The sequence below is a fragment of the Pelodiscus sinensis genome, chromosome 3 (assembly GCF_052426305.1).
Source record: "Pelodiscus sinensis isolate ZL-2025 chromosome 3, ASM5242630v1, whole genome shotgun sequence".
In the NCBI taxonomy this organism is placed as follows: Eukaryota; Metazoa; Chordata; order Testudines; family Trionychidae; genus Pelodiscus; species Pelodiscus sinensis.
In genome coordinates, this window is record NC_143054.1 from 125381474 (window position 1) to 125408689 (window position 27216).

The 27216-nt window shown below is 44.6% G+C and overlaps 1 protein-coding gene across 1 annotated transcript in view; it reads left to right on the forward strand.

Annotated features, from left to right (window-relative positions):
* The first annotated feature begins 22 nt into the window (after positions 1–22).
* TAF5L (TATA-box binding protein associated factor 5 like) overlaps positions 23–27216 on the forward strand; it is a 38662-nt gene continuing 11468 nt past the window's right edge. Inside the window, exons 1-4 of the mRNA XM_075924723.2 lie at positions 23–167; positions 7283–7427; positions 16448–16552; positions 21110–21834. Coding sequence (XP_075780838.1) covers positions 7286–7427; positions 16448–16552; positions 21110–21834 — 972 coding nt within the window. The 5' untranslated portion in view covers positions 23–167; positions 7283–7285. The remainder of the gene's footprint in view (positions 168–7282; positions 7428–16447; positions 16553–21109; positions 21835–27216) is intronic.

Below are 27216 nucleotides of genomic sequence, written 5' to 3' on the forward strand. Positions count from 1 at the left end.
AGGCAGCAGCCGCGGCAGCCAGGGGAGGCGGCGCAGGCGGCGCGCGCGCGGCGGCGGCGGAGGAGGAGAGCGGCGTCTCGCGCCGGCGGGCGCAGTGACAGCGCGAGCCCAGGATCCCGCCTCGTGCCCGCAGCAGGAGCCGCCGCAGCAGCCGCCTGCGATGCTCAGTGAGTGGCCCCCGGGCGGCGCGCGCCAGCAGGCTTCCCCTGTGCAACGCGCCCGGCAGCCGTCCCGGGCCCTGGGAGGGAGGCGGAGGCAGGCCTGGGCTGGGGATGCACCGCGCCGTGCATGCAGCTGCCCCCGCCGGCCAAAGGACGGGAACCAGCTGCCTCCCCTCGCAGCAGCGGTGCAGCCTCACCGGCAGGGAGCGGGATGAGGATCCTCCCCGCCTCTGCCTCCCCATCCGCTTCTCCTTTGCTCTCTCTTGCTTTTTTATCTCCTCCTTCCTCCCCAGCTTCCTGACTTCCCCAGGTTGCTGTGCCCGTGGCTTTCCCCCCTTCTGTGCTCCGCAGTGATTGTATTAGGCTTGGGCAAGTGGGGTGGTGGTGGTGGTGGTGGTGGAGAGAGTATCAGAAACTGATTCTGCCTTGAAAAATGGCCCCGCTGGGACTCCCTGATTATTGTCTCTTAATGATTCCTAGGTAACAAGAGTTGAGCTTACATGCAGCAAAACCATAAGTTTTGTAACCACTACTCCTGCAGCCACGATCTGGGATCTTATGAGGGTCAAGTTGAGGCTTCCCTATCTCCATCAGAACTGGCCCTGCAGGCCCAGTTCTGCCCTCTGGAACACCTGTGTAGCCGTACTGAAGGCTAATTAGATTGCCCAAGTGGCACTGAAGTCAAAAGTTGATCTGTTGAATCTCATCTCATGAGTGCTGTTGATGCATAAGAAAGGGAAAAAACCAGCTGCGTTCCCAGATTGTGGTGCAGCGCATTATAAATTACTCTGTGCTATATAGGGAGCTGCAAATTGCTATTATTACATAGACACCTTCCAAAATATAGCATGAATGTAAAAACAAAGCTTTTGTTATGGGTTGTAAATAAATCCTGAAATTGTTAAAAAATCAGGATTTATTAACAATCTATTTAATGTCACTGTTTTAAAAATTTTTTACTCTTGCGCAGTGAAAAATATCATTTTCACTTTCTGATCCTCGTGCAATTAGTCAGCGGTGTTTTGTTTGGGTTGCAAATATTGCAAAGGAAAGTTACTATTTAAAAATATCGTTTCCGTTCTTCTTCTTCTTAAACCCTTGTACTCCGAGTAGAGTGTAGGTCATCTACAAGTCTCCTCTACTTTACTCTGTCTTGAGACAAAACTTCTGTCTGACTCCAGCAGTATCCCAGTTGTCCTTCAAGCTCAGTAGATCTTCTTCACGTTGTCCGAGGTGTTTCCATTGGGAAAGGGAAATTCATGGAAATGGGTCTGTTGCTCTAACTCGGTTTTACAGAACCTAATTTTGGTGTAAGATTTGACCCCCAGCTTCCTTTTAAGGAAGAATAATAGGCAATAGAAATTAAAAGAAGCGGTTGATCTGCTTTCTGTGGAAAGAAAATGAATTGATGTTCATGTAGTACACAGGAAATAAGTTAGACAAAGCTTAATGTTTAATCTTGTTCTTGAAGTTTCTTTTATGGAATTTGTCAAGCTTATGCTATGAACTGTGCCCAAAATGCAGGTCTGACATAAGTGGACACAACTCCCACTGACACTGCTATTAAATGGCTGTCTCTTCTGTTTCTTAAGACAAACTCCACTGTTGGGTATAATGGTATGCTTTACTGCAGAGTAATCAGATTATTTTTTGTCAAGGTCCAAATTTCTTGGTTAAGGTCCAGACTCCAAAAAATGATATTCACGCCTCAATAATAGTAATGATAATAAGTAAATAAAAAGATGGTTCATTCAAAAGCAACTGGTGGTCTGGATTTGGCCCAGAGCTGTCCACTTGCTGTTACTGCCATCTGAAACACTTTTTTTTAATTTTACTGCACTATGGTAAATCTCCATTTCAGCTTAAAATGTATCTTGTATCTCTTACCTGAACCTCTTTATTTCTCTTACTGTTTATATGGAGACATTTAAGTTAAATGTGAGCAAAAATAGAATTTGTAAAAATGAAATATTTTTTTTAATATACTGCTTCCAGTACATTTTTAGGAATTAAATATTTCCCTGCATTATTTGTGACCCAAACATTTAAGTAATGAGAAGTTGCAGGAGGGAGCAAGAGTAAACAAACGTGGAATTGTTAAGCAGCATAAATAGTGAATTCGATTCTTCAAGATTTATTTATCTCAGTTGTTAGTTGCATAGGCAAAAATAATGGAAACAAATAAGAATTTTTTTTACCTGAAGTGTCCATTTACTTCTGTAAAGTTTTTTGGGATTTCAGTTTGTGTGAAAGGCCTGATACAAAAATGAAGTTTCTCTGTACTCTACGTGGGCTCCAGTTTTGGTGGCCTTCAGATATAGAACAGTGTCCTGAAAGCAAGAACTCAATTTCGGGATAAAAGGCAGTGAGACTCTGCTTACAAGTCAAGGCCTGAGAAGCCTCTCACAGTAGAATCTGCTGATGTTCAAAATAGGTGGTTTGACTCTTCATATTGAGGCTTGGATACATTGCTCATAGCAAAAATAGACATCCCAGCACCTTGCAGTCATGTAATGAATTCAAAATCTAAGCTGACTTCTGAAAAATTGTTACTAGTCCTTGTGAGCATGAAGAAAAGATTGATAACATGGATGGAGCCTAACTGTCATGGGGTCTGCCTGCATCTGCAGAGAGCTTTCAGAAGGAGAAGCAGGGGATCCCCACAAATTAGACTAAGTTCCTGTTGCTCTGGGGAAGGGAAACTTGGCTTGAGTTCTGTGCACCTGGAGTATCCCGTGGGCTCCTCTGGGCTTTTGGTGTCTCTAAAAAACAAAAAACCAACCCCTCATGACACCAGACCAAGCAGATTTAATTCTGTGTAGCTCTTTCATCTCCTTTTTTTGTTTTCTTCTTTTGATCAGCAGTAGATTCGTTAATAATATTGATATATCACCACTGGGCTCTTAAATTGATGCCCCATTAAGAAGACTCAAGTAGCTCAGACCTCTGAATGATTTTCAGGCTTTATGCAAACTCAGCCAGGTCGTTGCATCTATTACAGTCATTTCACATTTTGAAAACTTTCTTCACAATTTTGAAAGCAAAATACTTTTGTAGGTTAAAGTTTAGATTCTGGAGAACAAGATGTCTGACAGAAAAAAAATCTGGGTTTCTGACCTCGCTTGACCTGGCTTAACTTGAACCCTGCTGAAGGCATTCTGAAGGGCTGCTTGCTTATGTTCAAAGTTTTGTACTCTCTGCAATGGCCATCAAAATCACAGTATCATTAAGAATATTGTTGTGGGTTCTGTGTCTTTAATTGCGGATGATTTCCCTGCTTCTATAGCACTATCCTTAGTACTGAGGAATCAGGTCTGGTAGTCAGTAAAAGAGCTGAGTTGCAAACAGCTGCAGCAAAAATAGCTTTTCTGGAGAGATGCAGCTGGACTGCAAAAACACCTATAGCAGTAATGTCATGCATTTGTAGTGTTTTAGGGGATTTGTTCTATAGTAGAGCAACAAGATAGCTTCTGTTTAGAAACTTTAAATCACCCTGTATGAACAGAAAAACAAGTATTATCAGGAAATGTCATTCCAAGTGTGAATCCCTGCACTGTTGCAGGCAAGGGAGGGCATGAAAGGGAGTAGGTGTTTGCCTTCAAATGTATAGAGCCTGGCATATCCATTTTATATTTGTGGATAAAACTTTTGTATCTGGAGCCTTGCAAATCTTACTCCTGAGGAAAACCTTGCATCACTGAGCATGTGCACAATTTATAATGCGCCCCCCCACCCCCACCCCGCCCGCTGCTGGGAAAGCAGAGGCAAGCTGCAAGAGTGGTCATGCACTGCCTACCTGGCAGGGTAGGCAGGTTGGTTTGGGCACCCAGAGCAGATACAAATCACTGCCGGGTCTGTATGTGCAGGAAGAAGAACTGGGCAATAGTGTATGTGAGAGAGACTCTGTCCCTCTTGCTTGCTATTGCAGCATGCTTGGCATGGAGGGACAGGACTTGGGGTGGTTTTAAAGAGGTAGGCGTGAGGCAGGCTCTGTTCCCTCAGGCAGAGCAGAATGTAGCAGCCAACTTGCTTAGTGAATTGTTCTCATTGTTCTTAGTGAATTCCCCCAGGAGTATAAAATAGGTGTAATGACTCCTTTACATTGCCACAATGGTGTAAAGAAGCCTTTTTGTATAGGACAGGTCCACCTTATAAATGCATATGGTGCTTTAGTGATTAGAAGTGGTCTAAAATGTTGGATTTAAAAAAAAAAATCCTATCAAAATGTGCTCCATGAACTGTTTGCTACATTATGGAGATGGTCAGTAGCCAGTATACATTTTGAGTTTGAGTCCCTAGTCTTCACTTGTTCTTCAGTTGCCTATGATAAAGGCTATGTCAGCTAGGGACGTAAAATCCTGTTTAGGAAGTTAACCAGTTAAATCATGGATGGGCGGCTGCTCTGGCTGGGCAGAGCCTGTGGGTAAGGCACATACTTACTAGGTAACTGGTTAATTAACCTTTTGCATCTCTAATGCCACAACGTCCATGACTTCAAGCAAACTCCATGACATTAGGGACCCTGCAGCTGATCTGATTCCGTGGGTAGCAGGAGACTCCTGCAGCTGTGGGATTCTCTCCAACTGACCAGCTGGCACTGACCTTGGGCCTGCCCTGCCACTGCTGCTAGGGGTCCCTGCTGCAGCAGCTGAATTGCTGCAAGCAGCCACGGCCCCCCTGCCCAGCTACTGGGCAATGAGGTCCCTGCAGTTCTGCGTTGCTTCAGGAGCAGGATCGAGGGCACGGTGCTGGACCCTCCTCATTTTGTCAGGGACGTTTTTAATAAGAGTCAGGGACAGGTCATGGCCTGTCATCTGTCTGTGACTATTACTAAAAAAATCCATGACAAAATTATAGCCTTACCTCTGATGTAAAACTGAGCATACGGCTGCACATATTTGTTGACTAATAACTAGAAGTAAAGGGTCAATACTAGCTACATTTCTATTAAAGAGAGTTTGGTAATATCCTTTAATGTTTTCCACTCCTGTTCTCCATCCATTGCATTATAATTTAAATAAATTACCAACATAATCACACTTGGTTATATTGCATTATTGTGACAAAAATATGCCAAGTAATGCAGAATTTGAAAATATTGTGCACAGATTTAAAAAAAATTGGTGCAGAATTTTTAGTTTTGGGAGTAGAATTTCTCCAAGAGTAAAATCTGTGGCTGTCTGCTTTATATCTGTAGACCATTTTTGCAGATCGGATGTGGGGGGAAAATTTGTGTCCCACAGGGCTCTACATATGTGAAATGTTAGGGTTTCCTGTTACCCCCAAAGCTATGAGACGTCTAAGCAAGAATAAGCTGCCAGTAATTATCAGTATTGCATGGCCTAATCTAATTGGTCCAATATCCCTAAAATTCCCAATCCTCTTTTCTTTCCCGTGGCCCCAAACTTACCCTCTTCTCCAGTGGTCACCACCTTGATTCAACAATTGCACCTCTTCTTGATGCAGCTTCATATTAGTTGTGGTAATGAAATGTAAGGTTGTGACTAAAGGAAAAAAAAGACTCCAATGGATGGGTTCTATTCCATATTGAATCATTGGGTTGGGGCTGGTCTGCACAGTTTGTCCCGTGATTTAACTAAATCAGTTTAGAAACATATTTAGTTAAATCAGTGCAGTGCCCTTTTGTAGATGCATGTATTTCAGATTGAGTGACAGCGTGGTTTAGTTATAGGGATGTTAAGGACTAGTCGACTATCCGATAAGCAAATGCTTATCGGAGAGTCAACAGAATAGTCGACTAGTTGCTTCCCTCGCTTACTGCCTCTAGCAGATAGAGACAATGCGGGGAGGGGAGAAGCGGGGCGTACTTCAAAGCAGCAGTGCCGCACGGAGCCCAGGGTCAGCTGGGTCCCAGGCAGGTGAGATATGACACTTTTAGAAAATGTGTATAATATTCACTGACAGATTACTGCATAGGATTTCTAATTAACTTGTATTATTTCTTTACGTAGAAGGAACGCCCAAAAACGGTGTGTGGGAGAGGGGCTGGATGGAAGTGGGGGGAGGCAAGGGAGAGAAAGTGCAGGGAGTTCTGCTACTTACATTTGAAATAATAAGAATATTAACTGTGTTCTTTTTTGGTTTTGCTAGAGGACCTCTTGGAAGTCCCAAAAATTGCATAATGTGAGCTCTTGCCCCTTAAACACCCTTTAATAAATTCTACATAGTATGATTAAAAATCTGTTCCCTCCTTTGCTGAACACCTTTCATTCCTGTGGCTACACAGAGTCTGAATTTCTAATGCAAAAAAGCAAGCAAGAGAAATATGGTTTTTCAGGCCCTTCTGAAACATCACAGTGAAAAAGGGGGTGAGAAAAAAGCACGACCCAATTTAAAAAACAAACTTTGCAAGTCACCTTTGCTACCTTATATTGGATGTTCTTTTAGCTAAATAAAATCGTTAAGCCAACCACTGTAGTTTTCTCTTACTCTGTCAGTGTCCAGTTCTACTGAGCAATTGGGAGAGGAGCACTATATCTGTAATACATCGGTAGCTAAAGAATCTACCTTTGTGGTAGAGATATAAAATAGTGTTTAAACAATTAACCAGATAAAATGTTTAACCAGTTAACTGTAATCCCTGTGAAGGGGTTCTGCCTGTCCTCATCAGGATGCGGGTCTGGTACGGTCGGGGCCGGAGCTGCAGCTCTGTACAGCAGGCCAGGATCCTGCCTGCCCCAACCCAGAGACTGGTGGGACCAGGACTGCTGCATTGCGGGGTCAGAATCCTACCTGTCCCCACCCGGGGCACAGTAGGGCCAGGGCTGCTGCCACAGTACAGCCAGTCAGGGTCCCGCCTGCCCCCACAGAAGCTGTGGGACTCACACTGCAACATGGCTAGCTGGTTGGGATGCCACCTGCCTGGGACGTGGGGTTCCTGTTAACCAGTTACTTCTCCAGTAAAACTAAGGCTTACTGGTTAACCAGGTAGCTGTTTATATCCCTACTTTGTAGTTGCTATTGTAATGGAAGTGTTGAGCAATTTATTTTTAGTCGCTTTTAATGCACATATTATGTTTATAGAAAAAGCTACATAACCCACCTATAAACCATATTTTTATGCCCTGCCATTTTTATTTTTATTTTTATTTTTTTTTGAGGTCATGAAACGTGCACGCACAGAACAGATTCAGATGGCAGTGTCCTGCTACCTCAAACGCCGTCAGTATGTGGACTCAGAAGGTCCCCTAAAACAAGGGCTGAGGCTGTGTCAGAGTACTGAAGAGATGGCAGCTAATCTCACTGGTAAGTTTCCTATGCATTCTCATCAGAGGAGTAGCAGAACATACCTAGTTTCTATAGTGTAACTTTCTTTTGTGAGAGGGAAATTTTCAAATAGTAAATTGAGAGGAATTACAAACAGTAGTGGGGAAAATAAAATGTAAAGGAGCTTCAACCAGAAATGTGAACAGCAGGATAATAAGATTAAGGGTAGAGAAAAAGTAAGCTAATTAATCTGGGAAATAGTCTGAAACACCCATTTATGCTCTATGGGAGAGAGAAATCTGGTGAGAACTGTCGGTGAAAAGTCCTAAGAGTGGGAAATTAGGTATGAACAGGAGAATCCAGTACAATTTTCTGCTGCAGAAGCATAGCATCATATGAAATAAAAATAACGAGCTTGTTTCTTTCTCTGGCTAGTTGTCATGTTGCTTGAAAAACCCTTTCCTATCCCTTAAGAGAACCCTCTAATGCAGGGTAGTCAATAGGCAGACCACTGTCCGAATCCAGACCACCAGACACTTTTGAACAGACCTCAAACTCTTTTTATTATTTTTTTTCTATTATTTTCTCTGTAGACTGGACTTTTGACTACACTTTGAGCAAGAAATTTGGGCCTTGACAAAAAATAATTGATTATCCCTTCTCCAGTGATGGGAATGGAAAGTGTTTGCATGCACTCTCTCTGTTTCCCTTTTGAGAGCTTCTGGGTCTCTGCTCCACTGGCAACATATCCCCCCTCTTCCCCAGGAACTTGTTAGTTTTTTCAAACCCATGTCTATAGTATCCTTCACTATAGAAGCTAAAGGGACACAGCTGTCCACAAATATTTCAAGAATGCAGACACCAAAGGGCGGGATGGAGGATTATAACAAGGGATGAAACTAATGTTAAAGGTAAAATTAAAAAATAGGCTGAATGTGCATTCGGAAGAGGAGGCACTTTCTGGCAGGGAGATCTCAGACTATGTCAGCCTCTCAAGGGGAGTGGTACAATTACAGACTCTGTTTCTTGTGACACATACAGCTTGCCTGGACAAAACATTAGTTACTGTACAATCCTGCACTGTCAGGGAGATGACAGATGATAAAATAAAGCTTTTCCATGTCTAGAATAGACCCACCCCAATACTAGGGTAGAGTTTACCATGTTATGGGTAAATGGCAGGTTCAACTCTTTATAGACTTAAGAAAAATAATTGGTGCTTGTTTACTGCTTTTCATCTTCAAACCATTTTCAGAGAGTAGTGATAGCAGGGTAGTAGTGGATCACAAATTGAATTTGAGTCAACAATGTGATGCAGTTTTGTAAAAGGCTAATATGATTCTGAGTATTTTAACAAGAGTGGCGTATGTATTATACAGCGGGGTAATTGTCCCACTCTGCTCAGCACTGGTGAGACCTTAAGCTGGTGTACTGAGTCCAGTTCTGGGTGCCATACTTTAGGAAAAATGTGGAGAAAGTCCAGAGAAGAACAACAAAAATGATAAAAGATTTTGAAAATCTGACCAGTAAGGCAAGTTTTTAAAAAACTTGATCATATTTAGTCTTAAGAAAAGACCAAATTGATAAGTCTCCAGTCACACTAAGGGCTGTTAAAAAAGGTGATTAATTATTCTCCATGGCTGCTGAAGGTAGGACAAGAAGTAATGGGCTTAATCTGCACCAAGGGAGATTTAGGTGAGATGTAGGAAAACTTTCTAACTACAGTGGAGTCCGGATTATCTGACTCCTGGTAATCTGACACTCCGCTTTATCCGACCCTGCAGCTCCTGGGGACTTGGTCTCTGGGAGCTGCAGGTTTAGATACAGCATGGGCGGGGACAACAGCCCCGCTTGCTGCCCCGTCACTCTCTTGGAGCAGCTGCTGCCACTCCTGCCCGGGACAACGGGGCAGCGAGTGGGACCGTTCTCCCGCCTCGTGCCCTGGAGCTGCTGATGCGGCTCCTGCCTGGGCTGCTTCTTCCCTGGCGGCAGCAGCAGCAGCTGTCTCCGTGCTCTCTAGGAGCACTTCTTCCCCGGCAGCAGTCCCTATCATCCGACATATTCGGTAATCCGACCATGTGTTGGTCCCGTTTACGTCGGATAATAGGGACTCTGCTGTATAAGAATAGTTAAGTCCTGGAATAGACTTCTAAGGGAGGCTGTGGAATCCCCTTCACGGGAGATTTTTAAGAGCATTTGGACAAATTCCTGGGAGGGATGGTGTAGGTTTATTTGATGTTGCCATAGCACATGGAACCAGTGAAATCTCTCTGTCTCTGTCAATCCTCCATTTCTATGATTATATTTAATCTTCAGAAACCTGTGAAGAATTCTCATGGGATTAGGACTCAGGAGCCATACTCTTCGCAGCATAAAGTATGAAAGGAGACGCTGCTGGGATTTTGTTGGTGTATGCAAATCTTACTACTTTGTATACAGATATAAACCTAATTTAGTTTAGAGCGTATGAATACCTGTATGTTTTTACTGACCACCACACGCTGTAACTAAACGTATGTCCATTAGCGTGTATTCACAGATCATGTTGCTGGTGAAAGCATTTATCATTAGTCCCAAACTCTGGGCAATCAGTTGTCATCTGATGATGTGATCTCTAATACAGGTTGAACTTCTCTAACCTGGTACACTCTGATCCGGCAACATCCGTGGTCCAGCATTATTTTAGTAAACTGGATGCCCACTTACCGTGGATGTCGCTGAGTTTCCCGCGGTCCCATAAAGTTTGTTTACAGCCACCAGAGCTGGCTCTCAGTGTTCTGTGCTGTTATTTAGCTCTAATTTACCTCTAAATGTCTTCTAAGAGCCCAGTAAGCAGAGGAAGAGTCAGTAATGCTGCTATTGACCTTCTGTGGTTTGGCAAATTCTCTGGTTCGGCACCGGTCGGGTTCCGAGGGTGCCAGACTAGAGATGTTCAACCTGTAGTTCATTTTGAACATATTCAGTGGGAGCATAATGTGCATAAATTACAGTTCTCCAGATGAAAATGAACCTCAGGAAAGTTCTTTCTTCATGACTTAAAACAAATGTAAAACTGGATACTGGGCCAATCCAGACTGTGGAGAGTAGATAGTCATTCCGCAACATGCCCTGACCATGGAGATTGCCTTGGTTATAAAGACTGATAACTAGACTAATACTTGATGACAATAATAAAGCCTTTGTTGAAATAGTTTTGAATGCCTGTTTTCATTACTTTTCCTAACAATCTGCTGCTGACTCTATAACAGAATCCACTCTTGCTTTTCCTATTTAGCTGTTTCCCTGTTTGTTTTTACTATATTGTTTTCTAAACAACAATCCTTCCATTTAATTCTCTGGGTCATTTCCTTACTATTTTTGACTGTCTCTTGTGCTCTGATTTCTGCTCTGTCTAGCTGTATTGCGTACTGTTTATCTGATTTGATATACTTTTCTTTCCAGGAACACAGTTTTTCCTTCTTCCTTCAGAATTGCTTTACCTCCGCCTATCCCAAATGTTTGATATGGTCACTATATCTCTAGTTATCCTTCTGTTTTTGGGTCTTCACTATAGTATACAAGCTGGGGAGCAGAACTTCCTTCCAGCTCCTTTTCTGCCCTTAATGGGACTAGAAGCATATTGCACTAGAAGGGCAAGTGGACCTACAGCATATTTTTCTAATAATACACGTGCGTGTATAAAATACCTGTGGGTGAGATAAATTGATTGTTTTCTAACAGACAAATAAAAGTTTGAGAGAAGCCATCCTGTGTACATCAGCTGAGAAGAAAACTTGTTGGCCAAAATAGAATGCTATGAGGGAGATCATCATTTCTGTTAGGTTTGTTCATTTGATTCTATTATCAGGTCACAAAGCTGGCTCCATTTATAGGAACGGAAGTCAGGAAACCGATGTATCCAATTAATGCTCTCATGGCCAATGAAGAGGGCAGGAGGGAACCTGTCCATGATAGAACTGAAAGAAATGTATACAGGAAGTCCCCGGGTTACGTACAAAATTGGAACTGTAGGTTTGTTCTTAAGTTGAATTTGTATGCAAGTCGGAACTGGTATGCTAAGTTGAATTTGGATGTAAGTCGGCCTCGGTGCGGGGAGTTTTTTAAAGTGGCCCCGGCGGCGCTTCGCATCCCCTTCCCCCGGCCCCCCCCCCCCCCCACGGCCGGTCTCTGGGGCTGGGGCCAAGCGTGCCCCGTGCACCCCGACCGGCCGCTACAGCGCCCGGAGCCCGCAGCCCAGCGCAGGGCCAGGTGTTTAACTGCAGAGGCGGATTTCCCTTTAAATCTCCCCGCCTGCCTCCTCCCCCCCCCCAGGTCTCCCTCTTACTGGCTCGCTCCTCGCCCTTCCTCCGCCTCCTCCCGTGAACGGGACTCCCAGCCCAGTCCCACAATGCACCGGGCGCGCCGGGCTCCCTCAACGCTGCCTGAATGGAAATGCCGCCGCCGGGACGCAGCTAGTGCGGGGTGCCTCCCCCACTGTCGCCGCCTCTGGTGGCGCAGGGGGCACTTCCCCCCAACAGACCAGGGAGACGCGGAGCTAGCGGGCCCCCCCCCCCCAAACAGACCAGAGAGACGCGGAGCGGCTTTTCTTGCCGCGGAGGACGCGGGCAGCGGGACCAACCTGGCAGCGCCCCAGCTGCTCTGTCCCAGGCGTCCAGATTCAGCCGCTGTTGAAACTGACCAGTAGCGGCTGAATCGGAGATGCCTGGGGCAGAGCAGCTGGAGTGCTGCCAGGTTGGTCCCACAGCGCTGCTCCTTGGCGCTACTGGACCAACCCGGCAGCGCCCCAGCTGCTCTGCCCCAGGCGTCTCTGATTCAGCCGCTGCTGGTCAGTTTCAACAGCGGCTGAATCTGGATGCCTGGGATAGAGCAGCTGGGGCGCTGCTGGGTTGGTCCCGCCGCCCGCGTCCTCCGCGGCGAGAAAAGCCGCTCCGTGTCTCCCTGGTCTGCTGGGGGGAAGTGCCCCCCCGCGCCGCCAGAGGCGGCGACAGTGGGGGAGGCACCCCGCACTAGCTGTGCCCCGGCGGCGGCATTTCCATTCATGCGGCGCTGAGGGAGCCCGGCGCGCCCGGTGCATTGTGGTAAGAGGGAGACCTGGGGAGGGGGGGGTCCAGGCGGGGAGATTTAAAGGGGAATCCGCCTCCGCCGTTAAACACCCGGCCCTGCGCCAGGCTGTGGCCTCCGGGCACCCCGCACTAGCTGCCCCCCCCCCCAACCCGTTTGTAACTAGGGATCCGACGTAAGTCGGATTGATGTAACCCAGGGACTTCCTGTATAGGGCCAAAATCTCTGTTTCCTTCAGAAGGAAAATACACCTGAAAACAGCTCTCCTTGTTTCAGAGGTGTTTTAGGGGGTGACTGAATTCTTGATTCCTGTGTAAAATGCCAGGAGAAGGAAGAATTAAAATTCTAAATTCTGACAATTGGTTCATCAGTAGGGACTGAACGTCTCTAGTCTGGCACACTCTGGTCCAGCATGATTCCCATTGCTTATGGGAATGTCAAAATCAGGACCTATTGGCAAGGCTAGTGCTGGGGCAACTGGAACATCCTAAAGAGCTGACACTGAATATTTTCTTTGACCCTGTATAGAGATTTTATTTGCTTACATCAGGGGTGGTAAACCTAAGGTCCGGGGGCCAGATGCAGTCCCTGGCTTGCTTGGATCCAGCGCTCAGGACTCTTCCCCGCCAGCATTGGGGAGCCTGTGCTGGCATACCAGCCCCTACTGCTCTCTGCCCAACTGATTTTTCTGTGGGTGAGTGGCCCCCAACCCTAAAAAGGTTCCTCATCCTATGAATGAGTCATATAAAAGGAAAACTCTTCTTACTTGGTCTGCTACTGTTTTGGCTGTTTAGATGACTTGATGCAGATGGCTTTGGAAATTGCTGTGTGGTGACTTTTTGGCTAATATTAGCAAAGTTGGTATCTTATAGTTCTAATAGAGAATGTTGACTTTGTTGAGCACAAAGAGAATCTAAACTGTAGGCATTAAGTGGTCCTAAAACATTGTCTTTTAGGAGTTGGAAAATATATTTGAAGTCATTCGATAAATAAATCATTTTTTTCCTTTTTACATCACTTCTAAGATTTTATGCAATACAGTACACAGTGCCTTCAGAACCTTACTGTTTGCTTTTGCGTAGAATTCTTACCAGTTCTGAATTTCCAGAATAGTTGAGTTATGAGAAAACAGGCTTCCAATAGACTTGAGTTTAGACTTGAGTATTTAGGAAACGGGATTTGGGAGGGGTGGGAGAGAGTTATCAATGTGACTTCACTAATACTGGGTTAGCTCAGATTGGGGACGGCAGTATTGCAGCTACCTCTTGGCTCCAGCAGTTAAATTGAGTTCAGCCCTGGTACCTATAAAGATGACCACTGCAGTTCTCTAAGCTGATGAAAGATAAGAGGGAAGGTCCTTTCTTGGATTGAGAACTGGTTAAAAGACTGGAAACAAAGGGTAGGAATAAATGGTAAATTTTCAGAATGGAGAGGGGTAACTAGTGGTATCCCCCAAGGGTCAGTCCTGGGACCAATCCTTTTCAACTTATTCCTAAATGATCTGGAGAAAGGGGTAGTCAGGTGGTAAAGTTTGCAGATGATACCAAACTGTTTAGGATAGGCAAGACAGAAGCAGACTGTGAGGGACTCAAAAAAGATCTCTCCAAACTGAGAGATTGGTCAACAAAATGGCAAATGAAATTTAATGTGGATAAGTGTAAAGTAATGCACATCGGGAAAAATAACCCCAACTATACGTACAGTATGATGGGGGCTAATTTGGCTACGACAAATCAGGAAAGAGATCTTGGAGTTATCATGGATAGTTCTCTGAAAATTTCCACACTGTGCAGCAGCGGTCAAAAAGGCAAATAGGATGCTAGGAATTATTAAGAAAGGGATAGAAAATAAGACCCAGAATATCTTACTGCCCCTGTATAAAACTATGGTATGCCCACATCTTGAATACTGTGTACCGATATGGTCTCCTCACCTCAAAAAAGATATTTTGGCTATGGAAAGGGTTCAGAAAAGGGCAATTAAAATGATTAGGGGTTTGGAATGGGTTCCATATGAAGAGAGGTTAAATAGACTGGGACTTTTCAGTTTAGAAAAGAGGAGATTGGGGGGGGATATGATAGAGGTATATAAAATCATGAGTGGCGTGGAGAGGGCCGATAAAGAAAAATTATGTATTAGTTCCCATAATAGAAGAACTAGAGGACACCAAATGAAATTAATGGGTAGCAGGTTTAAAATTAATAAAAGAAAGAAGTTCTTCACAGTAGTCAACCTATGGAACTCCTTGCCAGAGGAGGCTGTGAAGGGTAGGAGTATAATAGAGTTTAAAGAGAAGCTAGATAATTTCATGGAGGTTAGGTCCATAAAAGGCTATTAGCCGGGGCATAGAAATGGTGTCCCTGGCCTCTGTTTGTCAGAAGCTGGAGAAGGATGGCAGGACACACATCGCTTGATCATTGTCTTCGATCCACCCTCTCTGGGGCACATGGTGCTGGCCACTGTTGGCAGATAGGCTACTGGGCTAGATGGACCTTTGGTCTGACCCAGTACGGCCGTTCTTATGTTCTTATGTAAGATATGCAGGCTCATTATTAAGAAGCAATGAGAATCATGTTACAGTGCATGTTAATCTTGGCTTACCCCCGTCTCCATTTCTTTCCAGTGCAAGGTAATGGGGGTAAACTGATGACTGGCCTATCTCTCTTCAGTGTTTGGAAACTGGCAATTTGGTGTATAGGTTACCAGGCCTATCATAACTGAGTCTTATGCTAGAGAGTGTGAGGCTGGAAGGAAGAGCAAGGTGGGGAGCAGAACCAAGTCTGGGAGATGAAGGGTTAGGATTAGTAATAGAGATTGAGGGGAAAAATTGTAGGGGTTGGATTGAAAACAAATAGGAAGAAGATGTAGGAGGGTATAAACGTGGAAGAAAGAGGGCATGATAAATTCATAAGGAAAGACTATAGTAAAAAGAAAAACAGGTGAGAAGGATGAGCAAAAGAATTACAAGTTTAGAAACCTATATTTTGACACTTTAATTTTAATAGATATACAGATAGTCTGCTTAGAATATCACAGAGAACTATGTGTAGCTGTAAAAGGAGGAAGATTTTGGTTTTCTTTCCTCTGATAGGGATCCTTCTTTGAATACTTCAGATCTTTACTAGATTTTAATATTGATCTTTTTGAAAAAACAATATAATATTTTGTGTCTGTTCATGAGAGAGAATTTTCAAAACAAAACTCCATTGAAAAGGTAATCACAAGCGCCACTACACAGTCTTCCTCTTCCTTCCTGCAAATTACTCTGTTTTGTATCACGTAGGCTGGTCAAAAGATACTTCCCAGATCAGTTGATCGAGTATATCATGAGGTCCAAATCAACATGAGCATAAGGCTTCACTTGGTCAAACACCAAATTTTTATCCAAGTAAATGTGTGAATTTGTAGGTCCTGATTCTTTACTGGGATTTCTAGACACACTGTAATACAGATAAACTGGTGAGCAGGCCCTATAATCAAGAAATTTGATAATCTGATTTAATATCCCTAATTGTAGAACTTCGATTATTTGAGAACTGCTAACTTCATGTGATAGATTCATTTGAGAGAGAAGCATAAGTTTGCTTCAATAAGAGTGACTTATTTTAGCATATAGAGAGTTGTAGAATTGTGCCGGATTATCTAGCGATAGTCTAAAGGGCTCTGTAATAGCATTTTGAGACTGAGAACATTGTGCTATATTTGAAAGTTAAACGGTGAGTAAGTAACTCTGTTGTTTATCAGACTTTCAGTACAGTACTTAATGTGTGCAACCTTTGTCCTTTTCCATTTTCTCTAGTTTGTGTGTCTTTAGATTAATACTTTGTCAAATGCCCCTTGAAACCTTATCTAATGCTTTGGCGTACACAACCCATGCTCATCCTGGACTGTTGTCTCTTTGGTTTCATATTGTTCAATTTTGTTATGAATTTTGTCACTTTCAGATACAAACATCTTTGGATTTTAATACTTTTTTTTGTTTGTTTTTATTCTCCTAGTCCAAGCTGAATCTGGTTGTGCCAATGTAGTATCTGCAGCTCCCTGCCTGGCAGAGCCACAGCAATATGAAGTACAGTTTGGTCGATTACGCAGTTTTCTCACAGGTAAGCAGCTGCAGGAGGAGGATAGCAGCTTCTGGACAGGCAGTGTACACTTTTAATTTTGTATAGTGTACAGTCTTAGCTCAAAGTATTTAAAATTCTTTTTCAAGTGGGTAACTCTGTCCTCTAAATCTGAAGTCCTGTAGTGTGTGAAGGAACTCCACCAACTTATCTTTAAAAACAGTTAAAACAAATTAATACTTAAGATTACTAAAACTAAAAGATTAGAGAAAGAAATATTTATCTTTTTCAATATGTTTACTCTGCATTTGACAGCACTTTGTGCATAGTAGGTTTTATTATTTCCCTTTTCAGTTGGCCAATTTACTCTCATATTTGTGTGTAGATCTTCCATGTAGCAACAGGAAAGTGGGGATATTTTGAATAGATAAAGGAAACTGTGATTGTAACACCACTAAAATTGGCAGATCATTTGAGAGGTAGATGGAGTACTATTCTACTTCTGTTGTCTTTAACATTTCAGACATTGTGATAGCTGAATTCCAGAAGCTGTTTTAAGTTTTTTGATTGTCTAGATCTTAAGGGGAACTGTGTTCCTTCGAATTTACTTGAGCCTTGCTCCAAAGTTTTTGGGACTAGAGGATGTGGGAGGGAAGCCAACAATATTGTCACTGTGGCTACGTCTACGCCACAAGTTTTCTTGGCAAAAAATATGCTGATAAGGGACTCATTTGCATGAGTCACGGTCTCCTTTGCATATTTGCCAATCCATTTTTGTGCTCGGGTTTTTGCACAAAAACAAGCAGTGTGGATGCGGAAAAAAGGTGGTTTTGTGCAAAAAGAAAATGTCTACAGTGTTTGTTTTTGCGCAAAAATGGATCCGCAAAAAATATGCAAATGAGATTGCGACTCATGCAAATGAGTCCCTCATTAGCATTTTTTCCCGAGAAAACTTGTAGTGTAGATGTAGCTTGAGTGCTCCCAAAACAGAAGGAAAACTTGATCTTTCTAGCAACAAAAAGATCCTTGGAGGGGAAGTGACAGTTTTCCTAACACCAGGTCAAAAACTTGGGAGGGGCTTCCAGGGAAGGGAATACAGAAGTGGCAGATGGAAATGTTGTGTGTGGCTGCCAACCTTCATGGATGTGGGGAAAGCTCTGTTGATTGATTCCAGTTATATTTAAGTTAGGATTGACATTCCTACTGGAGTTGAGGGGGTAGTTGAGAAGATTTCCCATCACAGGATAGAATATTGGTTGTCTGTACACGTATTGTGACAGTCATTAATGCAATGGTACAAAACTACTGCATATTTTTATGATTTGGTGAGTGGAGACAGCATAGAAAAGTGTGGACATTCTTTTCAGGATGGTAGGTAAACTTTGTGTATGGGTGTGCTCTTTGGGAAATGTGGAATGCAGGGCTTTTTTTTAGTATTTCTTGCGTAAGGCTCACAAATGCCCTTTTAGACAGCCTTCCAGGCCCCAACTGTGAGCTGTTTTCCCCTTTTCTATCCTCTTCTGTTGAAGTCTTAGTCTTACCTGTTTTATCCCCTTCTGACTTGAACTTGAGCCTACTTTAGTATCTGCATCTATGGTGTGTAACCTACAACCAGGCAGGCAAATGAAGCCCACCAGAGTGTTTCTTGCTACCTAGTGTCTCTGTGTTCAGTAGCACTGAAAAGCCACTGTTACACATTTCTCGACAGCGCATCTCAGAGGGGTTCCTGCAGCTCCCATTTTCTCCCACCCCTATTCCTGCCAAATTGTAGCCTCTTCCCCAGTGATTTGCTGCTCTCCTCAACATTGTGAGGCATGGGAATGGAACAGAGCACTCTCTGGCAACTTGGGAATTCAGGGTGCTCAACAGCACTAATTGGTTATCCATGGCCTGGATGAGAAGGGAGGAAGAATGCAAAAGGATAGTCTTAAGCCAGGAAACAGACAAAAGGGGGGGAGCAGGATGGAAAGGAACAAGTGTTGGAAGCATACTTAGGACCTTTTCCATTGTCTTGACTAATTGAAAGGAAAAACCAAAATAGTACATGGGAAGGTAAGAAGAGGCAGAGAGAAAAGTAAATAAAGAAATACAAAAGAGATGAAAAAGTCCCAGCTTCAGAGCTTTTAAAATATATTTTGTTTAATTCATTTGAATGCATCATACACAACTGTTGAGCTTCTGGTAGATTGCTATTGTGGCCTTATATGCTTGTATAGCACTGCTTTGCCTGTTACAACTCTGCAGCCATCTGAACCAGGGAGGAAAAACAGACCTAAGAAGTTTGTTTAGAAGGGGGAGTTGTTATACTGTACCTCAAAGAGGCTAACTTGTATATCCCAGTTAGGGGTACGTTACACTGTGTTGTAGAAAGTGCTGTTGGGATTTGTGTTGGCTAAAGGGAAGAGAGAGCAAGAACAGAAATAAAACTGTGGAGCACAGCATGTGGCAGTACATTTTCAAAATAAACTGTTGTTAGGGTTGCCAGGTGTCCGGTTTTCACCCAGACGGTCTGTTATTTGGGTCCCCCGTCCGGTAAAAAAAAAAAACCCAGAAATTAAAATACCGGACATGTGAAATGTCTGGTATTTCCTGTTTCCCTCGGACGGAAGCCCAGCGAGGACAATTTTCCCCTGCCACGTCTGGCAGGAGTGGGGGAGTGAGGAGCACAGGACCATTTAAAGGCATGGTGCCCTTTTTTTTTCTTTGCAGAATTTTTTCCCTGTGGATTTTTTTGGCAGGGGATGGGGATGTTCAGTATTTTTTGTTAAACCATCTGGCAACCCTGTTAATGTGTTCCTCTTCCTCCATTTGCAAATCAGTTCCATGCATTTAAAAGCACCAAATGTGAGTTGAGAGAACCACATAGTACCGGCCCAAATCAAGTAGGTAAATAAACATAATTAATTAAACATTATGGAAGCCTGATGTACAGAATATGTACTAATTTTAAAGTGAAATTATTTTCATACTTAAAGCATTTAAAATGGGAAATTTTTCTTCTAAATTCATACCAGGCATTCCAGCTGTCATGTAGCTTATGTATATTTTAATAAGTGGGCCTTAATTGAAAGTGCTGTTAGTAGCAGAAGTAAGCTTTTTCAAAATGAATTTTATATTGTCCCTCTCCCTCTTGCTGAGCTGAAGATGTATTTTAAATCCGAGATTGCGTAGCTTCTCTACAACCCTGTTAGGTGATACACACAGGCTAGACCAGGGGTCAGCAACCTTTCAGAAGTGGCATGCCAAGATTTAACTTATTCACTTTTTATTATGGATTTATGTGCCGGGGGAAGGAGGAGAAAGGGGCAGGCTGGGTACGGTGATCATATTTTCTGAACCAGCTGCAGCTGGAGAGAACGGTTTAATTTAAATTATTAAACAAACTAAGCTTTTAACTTTCTCATGTTAGTTTATCAAACTTCATTTTAAATAAAGTAAAATATGAATTTATGTCCAACATGAGGTTTCAATGTTTTCTTTATTTATGGCGGGGGGGCGGACCTTTTTTGGATCGGGGGCCACTGACCCACAGAAAAATCAGTTGGTGACCACACAAGTGAAAAGAGGGGAAAAAAAAAACCCTCCTCCAAACCCCCCCAACCCTCACTGATGTGGCTCCCAACTGAGACACCTCCCTCCTCTGATGCTCCAGCTTCTCGGGGTGAGGGAAAGGGGCAGAGAGGACTGAGGTTCAGGGTTACCATACGCCAGATTTAGTTTTCTGGGGTTCTGGAGTTAGTGAATTTTATAGACCCCCTTAGGCTCTAGGGTAGGAACAAAAATGCGGGGTTCAGTGTGCAAAACAGGGCTTCCAGCAAGTGGGATAGGGATGGGGTGCAGGATCTGGGAGGGAGGGAGGGTGCAGAGGTGGGAGAGGTTGCGAGGACTGGGGAGGTAGGGTGAAGGAGCAGGCTGGAAGTAGGTTATATTGGCAGGTGGAGGGAGCAGAAGCAATGGTGGGTGCAAGAGCAGGGTAGGGATAGGTGTCTGGCCAGGCCAGGAGGAAGGTGCAGACCAGTAGAGAAGGTGCAGGAACGAGAGAGTGTGTTGGAGCAAGCTGGGGGTGCCGTGTCTTGGCAGGGGTATGGGGAGTAAGTGCGAGGGTTTAGGGTGTGGGGTTCTGGGCACGAGGGGGATGCTCACTTGGCTTCATACCCCCTTGTGGCGACTGCTGTGGCCATGCGGTCCCAGGCCAGCTTCGGAGGTGCCACTACCATAACCATGTGATCCCAGGCCGGCCCCAGGGGCGCCACTACTGTGGGTACACGGTCTTGGTCCAGCCTCAGAGGCACTGCTGAGGAGCTTCAGCCACAACGCTGCCTCCTCCCACCGCAGCCTAATCTGCTGCCAGGGAAGAGAGAGGGCTCCAGCAGCTGCGTGGGGAAGGAGGAGGGGCAGAGCTGAGCTCCTGCCACGCATGCCATTGAAAATTGGCTCATGTTCCGTAAGTGGCACGTGTGCCATAGGTTGCCGACCTCTGAGCTAGACATTTGTCCTCTAATGCCATTGAAGGCTGTTGAATAAAGTGTCTTGATTTATGTCCCTAGCTGAAAATAGATGGAGAGAAGTCATAATGCTTATTGTTGTGTTTTGATTTAGATTCAGATTCCCAGCACAGCCATGAAGTGATGCCTCTTCTGTATCCCCTTTTTGTCTACCTCCATCTTAACATGGTCCAAAATGGCCTAAAGAGCACAGTGGACAGTTTCTACAGTCGCTTCCATGGGATGTTCTTGCAGAATGCCAGCCAGAAGGATATCATTGAGCAGTTGCAGACTACCCTGACTATTCAAGACATCCTGTCCAACTTCAAGCTCCGGGCCTTTCTGGACAACAAGTATGTTATCCGCCTTCAAGAAGACAGCTACAACTACCTTCTCCGCTACCTCCAAAGTGACAACAACAATGCTCTTTGCAAGATTCTCACCTTGCACATTCACCTGGATGTGCAGCCTGCCAAGAGGACGGATTACCAGCTATACGCCAGTGGCAGCTCTTCACGTAACGAGAGTAACGGCCTGGAGACAACAGACATGCCTGCTTCCATTCTGCAGAATGAGGCAGCGCTGGATTTACTGCAAGACAGCATTAAGCGCGTCAAGGATGGGCCTCCTTCACTAACCACCATCTGTTTCTATGCCTTCTATAACACAGAGCAGTGGCTGAACACAGCAGAGATCTCGCCGGATAGCAAGCTGCTTGCTGCTGGGTTTGATAATTCTTGTGTAAAGCTGTGGAGCTTGCGGTCGAGGAAGTTAAAATCTGAGCCCCATCTTGTAGATGTGTCCCGAATCCACCTGGCTTGTGATGTCGTGGATGAGGAGGTCTGAATTATCCTTATTTTTCACCCTATCCCTTTTGGAATGTGTCTAGACTATTTTATATAAGGCCAAATGAAATCTTTTCTAACTTGGGTTTGGTGGTATCGGGTTTCATGGAACAAAGGAGAGAACCTTAGCAGTAGGGATATATTACCGACCACCTGACCAGGACAGTGATACTGACATTGATATGCTGAGGGAGATTAGAGAGGCTACCAAAATAAAGAACTCTATAATAATGGGGGATTTTAATTACCCCCATATTGACTGGATACACGTCATCTCAGGAAGAGAAGCGGAGATAAAATTTCTCAGTGGCTTAAATGACTGCTTCTTGGAGCAACTGGTGCAGGAACCCACAAGGGGAGAGGCAATTCTCGATTTAGTCCTGAGTGGAGTGCAGGATCAGGTCCAGGAAATAATCGTTACAGGACCACTTGGGAATAGTGACCATAATATAATAACATTCAACATTCCTGTGGTGGGAAGAACACCTCAGCAGTCCAGCATCCTGGCATTTAATTTCAAAAAGGGGAATTACACAAAAATGAGGAGGTTAGTTAAACAGAAATTAAAAGGCACAGTGACTAGAGCCAAATCCCTGAAAGCTGCATGGAAACTTTTTAAAGACACCATAATAGAGGCCCAACTTAAATGTATACCCCAAATTAAAAACATAGCAAGAGACCTAAAAAAGAGTCACCGTGGCTTAACCACCATGTAAAAGAAGCAGTGAGGGACAAAAAGGTATCTTTTAAGAAGTGGAAGTCCAATCCTAGTGAGATAAATAGAAAGGAACATAAACACTGTCAAATCAAGTGTAAAAATGTAATAAGCAAAGCAAAAAAAGATTTTGAGGAACAGCTAGCCAAAAACTCAAAAAGAAATAACAAAATGTTTTTTAAGTACATTAGAAGCAGGAATCCTGTTAAAAAACCTGTGGGTCCCCTAGACGATCGAGATATAAAAGGAGCAATCTAGGACGATAAAGCCATTGCAGAGAAACTAAATGATTTCTTTGCTTCAGTCTTCACGGCTGAGGACGTTGGGGAGATTCCCAAATCTGCACCATCCTTTGTGGGTGATGAATCTGAGGAACTGTCCTGGATTGAAGTGTCATTAGAGGAGGTTTTGGAACAAATAGAAAAACTTAATGTTAACAAATCTCCGGGACTGGATGGCATTCATCCAAGGGTTCTAAAAGAACTCAAATGGGAAATTGCTGAGCTATTATCTGTGGTTTGTAATCTATTCCTTAAATTGGCTTCCGTACCTAATGACTGGAAGGTAGCCAACGTGACACCAATATTTAAAAAGGGCTGTAGAGGCGATCCTGGCAATTACAGACCGGTAAGTCTAACTTCAGTACCGGGCAAATTAGTTGAAACAATAGTAAAGAATAAAATTGTGAAGCATGTAGAAGAACATAATTTGTTGGACAAAAGTCAACATGGTTTCTCTAAAAGGAAATCCTGTTTTATTAATCTATTAGAGTTCTTTGAACATGTCAAACCTGCTGACAAGGGGGATCCAGTAGATAGAGTATACTTAGATTTTCAGAAAGCCTTTGAAAAGGTCCCTCACCAAAGGCTCTTGTGTAAATTACATGGCCATGGGATAAGAGGGAAGGTCCTTTCTTGGATTGAGAACTGGTTAAAAGACAGGAAACAAAGTGTAGGAATAAATGGTAAATTTTCAAATTGGAGAGGAGTAACTAGTGGTATCCCCCGAGGGTCAGTCCTGGGACCAATCCTTTTCAACTTATTCATAAATGATCTGTAGAAAGGGGTAAGCAGTGAGGTGGTAAAGTTTGCAGATGATACCAAACTGTTTAGGATAGTCAAGACAGAAGCAGACTGAGGGACTCCAAGAAGATCTCACCAAACTGAGTGATTGGGCAACAAAATGGCAAATGAAATTTAATGTGGATAAGTGTAAAGTAATGCACATCGGGAAAAATAACCCCAGCTATACGTACAGGATGATGGGGGCTAATTTGGCTACGACAAATCAGGAAAGAGATCTTGGAGTTATTGTGGATAGTTCTCTGAAAACTTCCACACAGTGTGCAGCGGCAATCAAAAAGGCAAATAGGATGCTAGGAATTATTAAGAAAGGGACATCTTGAATATTGCGTACAGATATGATCGCCTTATCTCAAAAAAGATATATTGGCATTGAAAAAGGTTCAGAAAAGGGCAACAAAAATGAGTAGGGGTTTGGAACGGGTGCCATATGAAGAGAGATTAAAAAGACTTGGGCTTTTCATCTTAGAAAAGAGGAGACTAAGGAAGTATATAATGGAAGTCTATTAAATCATAACTGGTATGGAAAAAGTGAATAAGGAAAAGTTATTTACTTGTTCCCATAATATAAGAACGAGGGGTCACCAAATGAAATGAATAGGTAGCAGGTTTAAAACAAACAAAAGGAATTTTTTCTTCATGCAGCACAAAGTCAACTTGTGGAAATCCTTGTCAGAGGATGTTGTGAAGAGTAGGACTTTAACAGAGCTCAAAAAAGAGCAAGATAGATTCATGGAGGTTAGGTCCATCAATGGCTATTAGCCATGATGGGTACAAATGGTGTCCCTAGCCTTTGTTTGTCAGGAAATGGATGACCAGTGAGGGATCACGTGATGATTACCTGTTGTGTTCACTCCCTCTAGGGCATTTGGCATTGGCCACTTTCAGCAGACAGAATACCAGCCTAGATGGCCCTTTGGTCTTACCCAGTATGGCCATTCTTATGGAAGTCTGCATGCAAATGGCTCTTGCTGATTATTTAATACTAGCTAGAGTTACCCGGCGTTGCTCGGGAAACCGGAGGAAAAAAATGTAGAAAAACGGTAGTCAATTATCTTTTTTTGAATTGTAGAAAAGTTGCACTGATTTCTATAGGGATTAAAATATAGGTCCACGTCATCCCTGGAGGGGTGGGGTGCGACCCCAGGTGGGGGGAGGTTACACACGGGAGGGGCACCCCAGCTCGCACCTGGGGCTACAAGGGAGCAGGGCGGGTGCCCGAGCTGTTGTGCGCGTGGGGATCAGAGCACTGCGTGCCGACACGGGGGGGAGGGGCGGGGGGGGTCACTTATGTAACCTTGCGGGCAGGAGCCACAGGCAGCAAGCACGGGACCTAGGGTGGGCGGGGCGGCCTTAGCAGCGCAGTGGGTTACTTTTTTATTTTTACAGCTTGAGCTCGGGTCCGATTGGGTCCAAAAGAACCTTTCATCCAGGAGAAGGTTTTAAGGTTATCCCATGCAAAGTTTGGTTGCGGTAGCTCTTATAGTGACCAAGTTATTAGCGCACAAATTTACACACATTCATTCTCCTTCATATATTAGACTAGCTGGACTTACCCAGCGTTGCCCAGGAAACCAGAGGAACAAAATTTAGAAAAACAGAAGCTGGTCCTGACAGCTTCCAGCCACACTGCAGCGGCCAGTGCCTGACATCTAGCCATTATGACAGACCCACATGCTTTTCTACTGCTGCATAAAGCAAAATCTCTGACTCAAAAAAGAGGCATTGCCGTGTTGAGAATCAGAGCTATTTGACTTGGCAAACTTAGATACAAAAGTCACAATAAAAACTCTCTCTGTTTTCTTCCCATTTCATAAGTCTTGGAGCCATTAAAAGCACAGTGAAAGGGAGAGCCCCCAAATCACCATGGCTTGTTTCCCCACCATTGCTGGAAGCATGTGGAGGCCCCTCTGCAATAGTGCACTGTTTTGCTTCCTATCAGATGGTATTTTTGCTAATTATCCTTGTAGAAGCTAATGGTTTTTTTGGTAGGGAAGTAGGGGAGAGGCATGCTGGGTCTGCAAATTCTCATCCAAGAGCTGAGTATAGGGATGCCTCAATCAATGGGGCTGGCCCTACTGAATCTGAGAGGTTTCAAGGTTTACACCTCAAACTCTTCTCCCATCTTTTTTGATGAAACTGAGTCAACTACCTGAGCCTGCTGGCACCTCTATAGTCCCTCCTCCAGCACCACCCCCTTGACTAGCTGCTCCTCCCATGGACTGCATCTCACCCTCCTCCCCCATGATCATCCAGTATCAAACCCAGGACCAGTGCCCAGATTTGAGGGATCCTGCCCTGCCCCCCTCCCTCGCCTTGGATTAATTTTTCACCCACCCAGCATCATTCAGTGCTGCCCCTTGGGCCAGTGCCCCTCGAAGGAGACACCCGCCCCCCCTGGCATGGGCTTCATTTCTCACTCACTCCCTGCAGGATTGTCCAGCCCCACTTCCTTCATCCCCCTACAATCCTGCCCTCCCCCCACTCACCTCCAATGGTCCAACCTCACCCCCCCCCCCACAATTCTGCCTTCCCCCCACTCACTCCCAACGGTCCAGCCCCCCCAGACCAGCCCACCCCCCAACAATCCAGACCCCCAATCCTGCTCTCCCCCCAACGGTCCAGCCCACTCCCCCCCAATCCTCCTCTCCCCACACTTGCTCCCAACGGTCCAGCCCTCCCGGATCAGCCCCCCCCCCCCCCCCAACGATCCAGCTCCCCCAATCCTGCCCTCCCCCCGCCCTCACCCCCAACAATCCAGCCTCCCCCCCATTCATTCCTCCCTCCCTCCCTCCCCCCTGCTCTCATCTCTGGGTCCCCAATGCTTTTCCTTCCGTACATTTTTTCAAAGCGGCAGCTGAGCGATAACACCAGCCCTGCCCCCTCCACCTAGAACGAGCCCCAACAGCAACCTGCCCGGCTATTGGTCAGCCGCTGGGCCCCGAGCCAGTCGCATAATTGAAGAGGGGCCTCCATATGCTTCCAGCAATGGCAGGGAAGCCACTTGTACCCGTGCTGTCAAGCTCCGTGCAGCCCTGGGGAGAGGCGTCGGCCTCTCATCTCTTCCCTCCTACAGTCCCTTAACCTTTCCTCCAGGAGAAGGTTTTATCCCATGGAAAGTTTGGTTGCAGTAGGTCTTATAGTGTCCGAGTTATTAGAGCACAAACATTCTCCTTTATATGTTAGATTTGTCCATTGTAATGGCTGTGTGCAAATTTGAATCAATATTGTGTCAATAGTAGCAAGCATCCAAACAATTTCAGCTCCACCAACTTCACCTACTGACCAAAAAAAAAAAACCAAATTAAAACTATCCTGCTTAGGGATGTAAGCGAGTAGTCAACTATCCAATAAACAAAAGCTTATTGGATAGTCGACTACTCGCTTCCTCCCTTTGCCACGCTACCTCTATCAGAGGCAGCAAGGGGAGGAGCAGGAACCGGTGCTGGGGGGAGCCAGTTTAAAAGCCGCTTCCACTCCTCCACCCCCCTGCACCATCTCCGCGGGGGGCAATGGAGTAGCAGGGACCAAGCCGGAGCTGGGAATCAGCTGATTCCCGGCTCGCACCCAGTACCAGACA